The sequence below is a fragment of the Antrostomus carolinensis genome, unplaced genomic scaffold (assembly GCF_000700745.2).
Source record: "Antrostomus carolinensis isolate BGI_N321 unplaced genomic scaffold, ASM70074v2 scaffold28902, whole genome shotgun sequence".
Lineage (NCBI taxonomy): Eukaryota > Metazoa > Chordata > Aves > Caprimulgiformes > Caprimulgidae > Antrostomus > Antrostomus carolinensis.
Window position 1 is genome coordinate 8566 of NW_010302050.1, and position 10328 is coordinate 18893.

A 10328-nucleotide genomic window follows, 5' to 3' on the forward strand; every position below is an offset into this window, starting at 1 on the left:
TCTCATTCTGAAGACCAGGAATTTGAAAAAAGTTCAGCCTAAAAGTAAACATATCCAAGTCACCTGTTTTGGAAGTTTATGTTGCTGGTGTAGAATTGTTTTTTTGATATCTTGTTATTCTTTCCCACATCAAGAGAAGAAAAATTCTAATAAGGACAAGGTAGCCTTACATTATTTCTTAAAAACTACATTAGAATGGACACTGTACAAAGCCTAGGAAAAAAATGGCAATGTCTCACATCAAGAGACACAATCACACAGTGACAGAAATTAGTTTAAAGAAGACAATTCTCAAGTACCTTTGCTTCACTGTCCTGCTTCCCTTTGCTTCTAGAAAGACCTTCAGATGCTGGTGACGACACAATTTTCTTTGGGGGCTGTGAAAGTACCGTGGCCCAAGACACGCGTGGCTGAGCAGAGCCATCTACAGGTGTTTCAGGAAATGCCATTGGGGAAAAGAAGTTATATACAAAGATGTCTCAAAAATATTTCTCAAGTATTCAAAAGGATCAGTAATGAATTAATTAAGGACTAGCAAACAAAGCAGAGCACCATACTCTTTCTGAGGAAGGACTGAAATAAGACAGTCACACATTTAATTTCTCCAGAAAGTTTTCTAGAATGGTAACTGCTACATACATTGTCCAGCACTATATACATACATTTAGCCAAATTAAATTATAATTGGAAAACTATACTGTGTCATGTTAACTACATACAAGTAATTCCATGCTCATTTTCTAAGCTATTTTTCTTTAAACTAATGAAATTCAAATTCCTTTCAGATTTATCCCACTCTATCATACAGCTTTCACATACAAGGCCACATCAGTACTTTCTACAAACCTCTCAGCTGAAAGACTTCCTAACCTGCCTCAGTCTACAGGAGTTTCACCCACTACCACTCAGAGGTATCAATGTTTTGAAAGAACTCACACTTTGTTAACGTTGTAAATATTCCTAATAGACAGTAAATGCAGAACAAAATATGAATTTTTCAGTAAGAATGAGAAAAACCTTCAATGAGCAATTAAATAGCATAGGGGATTTACATGGCAAGGTGTTGGTAGTCAGAGAAGACTGCAAGGGTGGCCTCTGTGAGACTATGGACACCACCAGCGCTGGCCGGCTCCAAAACAGACCCAACACCAGACAGACACAGTTGAGCCCAACAGTGACACTGGTGGTGCCTCCGTGGCAACACAGCTAAGAAAGGGTAAAAAACACTGCAGGAGTTGGGAGAGGGAAGGATAAGAAAAAAATGTGAGAAACAAGTCTGCAGACACCAAGGTCAGTGAAGAAGGAGGGGGAGCAGGTGCTCTGGGTGCTGGAGCAGAGAGTTCCCTGCAGTTCATGGTGAAGACCATGGTGACGAAGGCTGTCCCCCCCCTGCAGCCCTGCAGAGGAGGGAGCAAAAGGAAGGAGCTGTTATGAACTGACAGCAACGCTCAGCCCCCTGTGCCACTCAAGGCAGTGAGGAGGTAAGAGTCAGGAAGGAAGGAGTGATGATAAGCCTGGGAAGAAGAGAGGCTGAGAGGAAAGTGGTTTTAGTTTTGTCTTTGTTTGTCACCATCCTATCCCATTTTTAATTGGCAATAAATTAACCTTTGCCAAGTCAAATCTGCTTTGCTCGTGATAGGTGACTGGTGTGAAATCTCCCTGTATTTGCCTTGACCCACAAGCTTTTTAATCTTATTTTCTCCTCCTGTCCTGCTGAGGAGGGACAGTGAGAGGTCAGTTAGGTGGGAGTTTGGCCACTAGCCAAGGTCAACCCACCACAGACTGTTACTTTATTCTAAGGGATAGGAACTGAGGATAGTGTTTGGGGAAAAAGCATTATCAGAGGGCCCTCCAAGACACTTCAGTAGATCAGCCTGTCCCTTCTGAATCCTTACTGAAGTCAGTGAGAAGATAAGGACCCAACTGTCCAGACTGGTATGTGTCCATGTACATGCAGAAATCCAGTGAGAGGCACTTAAGACAATCCAATGCATAATGCATGTAATACCTCCAAGACTAGAGGCTTGCAGCACAGAATCTTTTTTCACACAATTCTGGATTTAAGTATTTCAGTTAAATTTAAATACTTACTTACTTGAAACTAGCCACTTGATAGTTTATAGCAATTAAAAAAAAAGTTCTGCATCCCCACAGCCTGATGACAAGTAAACAAAACAAAGGGGCTATTTCAGCATCACAGTTCTCTACAGTTATCCTTCTTTGTTTAATAGACTTGACATAAATAACATATGCCATGGAATTTTTAGGTACCTATGAGACTCTAGGCTGGCAGCTATTTAAAACAAATCTGCTTATCAAGACTGATCAATTATTTACCTCATTTATACTTGAAAAAAATCTGAAAATTACTCAAGAAAGTTGCAATAATCAATATGCATTATTTTTTCTCCTCTTAAAACAGCATGGGAGGCAACTACAGCAATATTTGCCCTTGAGCATCAATGAAACAACAGAGAAGGAAGATAATTCCAGTTTTGATCTGCTGATGAAATCTACAAGCAAGAATGAAATAAAAGTGGTCATCTCATCTGAAAGAAACCAATACAGCTTTACTGTCTGTTGTTTTTTTTTCTTTTGTAATGAGCTTGCCATTTAATTCCTTTTTTGCTTTACATATAAGCAGTTCCTCCTTGTAAAACTTTAGTTTTACAAACTGATGAGATGCAAGCAGTTAAAATACAGGGAAATAATTTGTGCCTGGAGCACTTACCTCTACCATCAAATGGAGAAGAAATTAAGCTGGTTACTGTTTCATGTAAAGTTTTTGATGAAGCTTTGTTTTCCGCAGAAATATCTTCCTGTAAAATAGACAGTCAGGTATTATATAAGTAGGAGTAAAATCACTGACCTAAACAGAGCTGAACATAAACTCATAAATTAAAAAATCCTCAACCCGTGCACAGATGAAGGTAGGGAATTTTGCAGCCTGACTTTTTTTGTTGCTTTTCTTCATGGAAGCATCATTTCAAACTTACAGCATTATGAAATCTAGACAGATGCCGCTCCACTGCTGTACAAGCAAGATGATGTCTTCTTACATTTTACAAAAGCATTCAAACAATGATTCTAAGAACTAACAAGAAAAAGTTTTAATGTTTCAAGTACCTTAAACACAAGGTCCATCACCAAACTCAAACTAGCAATGAAAAAAGAAACTCGAGTGACAGCAGAAAAGTCTTTTTTCTATCACAGGCAGTTTTCCACAGAGAGGCACTGGAAATATTACGCTGTTTGGATCATTCAAATCTTTCATCACTGTTGAAAACTCTGATTCAATATATGTGAATATACTGAATATGCTGAATGTGCTAATAATGTATTTACTAACAAAGATGAAAACAAGGAAAACAAGGAGAAGAATAAAATTAAATGCTTATGTCTTAACAATATTACTTCCTTCTGGCATCCAGTTTCTTATTTTTATTCTTTAGCACAAAGCAACTAAATACAATATTCCAGACTTTTTTTTTTTTTTTTTTAAATCTGTTAAAACTATTGGGTGACTGCTTACCTATTATTTCCAGGTGAGGGAGAAAATAAGAAGCTGTTAAGAAAACTATGTGAATATATGTGCTCTATATAGGCAAGCTAGAAGTCTAGACCATAGCAGTACCTATCTAAGTTCTAACAGTACTTTGCTTTCCCCTGTCTACTGGCAACACAGACAAGGAATGAATAGCGAGAAAGGGTAAAAGCACAGACAGCAAGCACTGGCACCACCATCTACAAAAAGAACCATAAAAATTCTAGCTATGAAACTCTTTGCTTGCGAGGCACCTAAACAGGTCTTAAACTACCATACTAAATGCAAAATACTTGCTTTCAGAAATGCTTGACCTTCAGACAAGTTTTATTTTTATGAGTTCTGAAAGATGAAAGCATCAGCTAACCTCTGTGTTCAACAAAGGAGACATCTGTGGTTGACTAAGGCACATAATGTTACTTTCTGCTGAACATACTGGTCCACTTTTACGCTGCACATTCAATATCTCATTGCTTCCCAAACTCTGTGACTTGTGGAAATCCAGAACGGTAGCTTCAAATGCTGGTACAGGAAGAGACTCTGTTTTTGGAGTTTGAGTTGACTTCTTGTTTGCAGTTTTATTGAACCTGTCTGAACAAAGCATGTAAACTCTAAATAATTAAACTTGCTTGTGATCATTTCTAGGTATGTTTCATACTACACTAGTTGACGTAACTAGAGTCATCATCACAAGAACTATTGCTACACATAGCTCGTATTAAAAAAACCCAACAACCCAGGAATCATAACCAACGTGTATACACAACACTGGCTCAACAAGCAACTGAAAATGCCTGCTTAGGAAACTTTTCTTATCAGTTTACATAACTTCATTCAATCAGCAAAAAGACGTAAGTCACTATCCCTTGTCAAAAAGTCACACAAGAAAGAAATCCTGTCCCTTAATTATTCTAGATTCAGAAAGATGGCCACAAAGTGGAGGCTATAGCAGTGTCACCCATTTTACATGTATTCAATGTATTCTAACCAAACAACATATTTGTACCTGGCTTCATGGAATCTCTGCTACATGCAGAGGTGTGGAACGAAGTCCTGTTCATAATTCTGACAGAAGAGTCATCTCCATCATGCCTTTTCTTGTCTAATTTTTTCTCACCTCCTTTCGATCTCCTCTGCTGCAAGTATTTGTGACATATTTAGTTGATTTTACTTGAACTTTGTAAAGTTATCGAGTTTGTCTCAACTTGAGTTACAGTTAACTATCTCTGAATCTGGAGCTTGACAATCAAGTTAATACAACATAAACAGTTAGTACATCATAACCACAAATAACCAATAAAACCAGGAAGAGCCAGTTAGAGATTTGTTATTGAATTTTCTCTTCCTTGTCAACTGTGCCATTTTTAGCATATACTATAGCCCAAGCAACAGAGATTATTCCATACATTTCTAGACAACTGTACTTTTATGATCTCATTAATCAGAGCATTTCTGATAGTTTAAAATTGTTTGGTCTTAAATCATCCAGTCTGATTATCTAAAACCGAGTTTCTTCTACAACAGGACTAAAATCTTAAAGCATTCCAATCTTTTGACTAAGTTATACATTATGAGAAAAACTAGGCAAGACTGATGTCACAACATCCAAACCACTTGGAGCAGATAGAAAGTAAACAGAAAAGATACACCTATATGATCCCATTAAAGGAAACATATCCACCTATACTGTAAAAAGCCTGAAAATCGTGGATTCTCCTCAGAAACATAGTATGGCAAAGCTAGGCTCAGAACTCAGTACAGCAGGCAAGGAACAAGCAGTAGGCTTGCATCTATGCAGAGTATACTGCATCAGCCTAGACCAGTGGCTTAGCTCTTTCTGATTACAGGATGCTGGAATAAATTCAAAGTACATCTGAAAGCAGTATTATTTTCTTGAGTGAGAGGACAAGGTATTTCCTGACCTCGAAAGCTAAATTGTTAAAGCTTTAGGAGATAAGATCAAATTAATGCAAAGCTGCAAAGATCAAGCATTGCTCTTCAAGGTAACAAAAATATAAATGACAGGGAACAAACACAAAAAGATTATCAAGCAGTACACAGCTCAGCTCAACAAAGATCACAGAACTCCTCCCAGAAGCTAAACTGAGTTTCTTCGTATTATATCACCTGTGCTAATGCTGAGCTCACCATCTTCCTAGGCAGATTCAGTGTTTATTTTTTCTCTCAGACAGAAAACTACTAATTTTAGATCTCCAGCCTTTGTATCTTATGTCTTGCAATGCATGCCTGGGACCTAGTCTCACAACTTCCTCTACACAGGCTTGGCCGCAGTGAAGTTACCGGGTCTCTGCCTAGGGAGTAAGGTCCACCAGAAGGATATGACTGGAGAAGAGATTACTTGAATGTTCCTTTTGGAAACAATAGCAGCCTTACAAATCCAAGAGACACACTGACTAGCCACAGAGGGAAATGGGTTAGTAATACATTTGAATTTTTAACCTGATTTTTATATTTTGAGGAGTTTGTCTGTTTTCTGTTTGAAACTATTATCCAAGTTTCCGGAAACTTATCCGCGAACAGGCACACAAAAAATGATAGAACTCGTCCGCCAAACATCCGTTTTACTTCTGACTGAAAGACAGCATTTCTAAGTGAACACTTCTTCCCTCTCCACACCAACACAAGTTCCTACTCCCTTGTGGATTGTTTTAAACCTGTAGCACGTCTTAGAAATCTTTCAACAACAGATGTGGTCCCATCACTTATCAGTCACATAGCTGATTGCAGCCATCAGGTCTCTCAGGTTCAGGGAAAAAGCCCTTTCCCCCCCCTCCCCCCCTGCGAGCCTAGTGAACAAAGAAAAGCACAGTTCACAAATGAATGGTCTTGTCTTTTTTTTTTTTTCCCCAGATGCTGCTTCCTGAGGAAAAATAATTAAATTCCCCTCATGTTCCAAAAATACTGCTTGAAAAACTGTATTAATTCGAATCATAGAATTCCATTAACTTTTTAAAATCTGAAGTTGGGCACATTACCACCATCCTCTTTAAATGCCATTCATTATCACTGCAAGAACAGAAAGTGATTATTCACTTAAAAAAAAAAAAACCAAACCAAACATTTATAAGTATTCATTTAAAATAAGATTTTAATTTTTTAAAAACATGTATTTGCTCACCTTTGAAAGATTCTTACTTTCTTGTCTGATTGGATACGTTTGCTCAGCAGATTCACTGACTACTCCTGAACCATTATAGTGTGTCGAGTTGTTAAAATGATATTGTAAGCCAGCTACTGGGTGTACATTTGGAACAACATCAGGTGAGTAAGAGCAGCTGGAGTATTCACGGAAGGCAGGATCTCCCAGAACACTATGTGATGGACATTGAGAAAGAGATGAGAAGTCATCCCAGTGCAAATCCTCAGCACATACTTGTTCCCTAGATAAATGTATCATCCTTTGCCTGAATAATTTGTTTAACAAGAAAGCTGTATTTCAAAAGAAAAGTATTCCATGTTACTACTATTAAGTATTTAGTCACTGCTATAGACTGCTTTAAAAATAATTGTTTTGGGAAACCATGTAATTTAGCAAATATTTTTAAACACAGATGTTACCTGTTTTCCAAGTTTCAAAGCTAGTCTGCTTTGCAGTTAAAGTCCTCATTTCTGTTTAAGGTTACCAAGATTCTTTGTACTTATTTTCAGTAGGCTTTTTCTTGTGAAACAAACCAAAAGCACAGTGTAACAACACAACATGCATTACATACATAACTGCAAAAATACAAATATTAAAGAACAAAACCTATCTTAAAATGCCATAACAACAAAGTAGGAATACAGCACCTTATCGGGTATAAAACATGTATGAAATAAAATACAGAATTGTAAGAGAATCATTAACTGACTTGCACTTAACCATCACAGTTTATGAAAACACAATTTGTCTGGGGCACACCTTCTCTCCAAAAGTATACTCAAAGTTCCCTTCCAATTTTCTCCTAAACTTTGTACAGAAACTGTATGCCGAGATCGCAACTTGATTAGGAAGAAAGGAAATTTCTCAGCTTAAGAAAGTTGCATTTAGTTTTCAAAGCTGTTCACCATGAAGTGACCAACCTCTGAATCTTGGGCAGATAATGAAAAACAGATAAAACTTCCCATCAGAACAAAAGACTTCAGACATTTCTTACTGCCTGTTGCAATTCTGATAGACTGTAGTCAAAACAACTCTTACAATCATAGTTTACACACAGAGAAGAAAAGAACAAATGAGAGTAAAAAAAAAAAAAATTATGGCTCAGTCTCAAAAAGGCAAAACATTCATTAGAATACTGCTGCTGTCTGCCAGGGTTTTTTAATGCTAATTGATTTAATGCTAATGCTGTGCTTTTTCTAATGCATAGATCAGGCCATACTCACCTCAGTATTAAATTTCTGTTACAAATCAAAATGGATTGAAAACATTGAGGGTAAAATGAAGGCCTACAATGAATGTGCTTGCTAAGACTCTAACTGAACTTGCCAGGATACACCAATACCTTCACACTAATTGCAAAATTAATCCAATGCTTAAAGAATTCTGAGAAGCTGAGAACTAGAGCACTATGTAATATCACCAGATCCTTAGAAGACTTATTTCCTACCCTACTATTTAGGCTTTTTTCTAGCTTCCTCTGGGGTTAACAATACTTTTAGAAGTCTGCCACAAATGCCTTTTTTTTTTTTCCCCCCCCTCAGGCCTTATTAGAAAAAGAAAATTTTAGAAACCAGTAGCGTTCTTACTAAAACTGCCTTTCTGGGGATGTATGGGTTGTAGAGATCCAGGAGGAGCCCCATATATTATTTAAATATTTTATAGCATGAGAAGCCTTCTTGGGAGGATCTTCCCCTTTCTTTCATATGACTATATTTACCTCAGCCTTGCCATAACACAATCATTCTTTCACCCAAGGACTGTATTCAGCTCCTTCCAAAGAACAAATGAGCCAGATCAATCATTACAGGCCAACAAAACCTCCTTAACACTCTATAACTATACACACCCTTGGGAGCAAGAGACAAGGTACCAGATATATGCCCAAAGAACATAAATGCAAAATCCTAAATCATGAAAACAATGCACAAGCATTTCTACAGTTAGAATATTAATGTATCAGAGCTTTGACGTCCTAAGACGTATTCAATGTCCAAAACTGGAAGGTTAAAATTCCCAAGAAATAAGATTCAGAAAATATACATACTTATCCAAAGATGGTTCCTGAACAAATGGGTAGCATGTAGTTAAGTACCTAGGAAAGACACATGCTTCTGAAGGTTCTGACCATGCCACAGTTACCGCCGCATGTTTTGGAACAAATGGTTTGACCTCTGCTGACAACTTGATGCCCTGAGAAACAAAACGTTTTTTGGCTACATGCATTTGGAGATTAATGTTATCCAGTGAAAAACACCCATCCTTGTGAGCTTAACTGTCATAGAGAAGTATTAGTCTGCCCTATTCTAACAAAACATGCAAAATAATAAAGCTCACCAAAAGGAAATGGAGGGAGAGGGAGAAACAAAACCAAGGAATTCTAAGAGAAATGTGACTGCTCTGGAAAGTTATTCCCTTTAATAACCACATTTATCATTAAATACTCTCAAAGGGCAGTTATGGAAAGGACAGAGGCTTCCTTAACACAAGACACAGTAGACACTAATGCACAAATTCTTACTTTAGATGTGAACAATGTAAGCTAAAGCTCATAACATATACTAATACTACTGTAAATTCAAACTCTGGAAGTAGGTAACAATAATGGCTTTGTGTACATCTGTATTTTAAGGTAGTCTGTCTGAAATCAATACTTAATTATTTAGCCTTCTCATTTCTAGGATAACACAAATGAATTAACATGAATTTTCCATTTGTTCTGAGTTACCATCAACTTAAACTGGATACGTATATATAGAAGGACATTGAAATGAGGCTGGAAGTAGTTACTGCCATTACAGTAATTGCTTTACTTACTCTAACACATGCCACAAGTCATTGCTATAGCTGATTATGGATTTGGGTGTAATTGACACATTACATGAAAACTGGGATTTTTTCACTTGTCAAAACCAATTCCAATAACTAAATAACACACAAGGCTTTTAAAAATATTTGAAAGGGAATTTCAATGCTTAAGCACATGAACTGGACCTCCGGCATCCTACAGTGGCTCAGCAGTTGCTTGTATCATAAACATTTAAAGAGCTCTGACAGCCTAAAGTAAATTACAAATAACCACAAGCTGTTCCGTTTCTGAATTCAGCAAGCAGACCCAAACACACAGCTCAACATCCGTTGTAACAGTGACAAATAAAACATGAAATCTGCGCTGTTAAGTACACTAATATGTATGAAAAGCCTGAGCTTGGGAGGTGGCGAGAGCAAAGCATTACTCAGCAGTTAGTGAGAACTCCTCATTCACTAAACACCTCGGTCTGTGGCAGGAAACTACAGGCGAATCACTAACTTTAAAGGCCCTTGACTTTAACGGCCCCCGAGCGTGGAAATCTGTCCGCGCACAACGCGACTCCATCGTGGCCGGTTAGAACGTGTGCACCCACCCGTGGGGCGGAGGGGCTGCCCACCTGCCCGGGCAAGAGACGCTCCGCGCCCGCCACATGGAGCGGTGCTCACACCGCAGCTCACGGGCAGCCGCGTCCGGGGCTCCCTCCCAGGCGCTGGGAAGCGACTGGCTGCGCACCAACCCCAGCTCCCCCTCCTCCCGGGCTCCTCCGCGCCCCTGCCCTGAACCAAAGCCCGATTGGAGGCGCGGCGCCGTCACCC

The 10328-nt window shown here is 38.4% G+C and overlaps 1 protein-coding gene across 1 annotated transcript in view; it reads right to left on the reverse strand.

Moving 5' to 3' along the window:
* Positions 1–8927, reverse strand: part of LOC104521632 (selenocysteine insertion sequence-binding protein 2-like) — a gene marked incomplete at its 3' end in the record, with an annotated part of 15134 nt that extends 6207 nt beyond the window's left edge. The window contains exons 1-6 of the mRNA XM_029083946.1: positions 8749–8927; positions 6684–6876; positions 4551–4680; positions 3981–4135; positions 2732–2819; positions 300–424 (exon numbers count right to left, since the gene is read on the reverse strand). Of these exons, the coding sequence (XP_028939779.1) occupies positions 300–424; positions 2732–2819; positions 3981–4135; positions 4551–4680; positions 6684–6876; positions 8749–8927 (870 nt within the window). The remainder of the gene's footprint in view (positions 1–299; positions 425–2731; positions 2820–3980; positions 4136–4550; positions 4681–6683; positions 6877–8748) is intronic.
* Positions 8928–10328: the final 1401 nt, after the last annotated feature.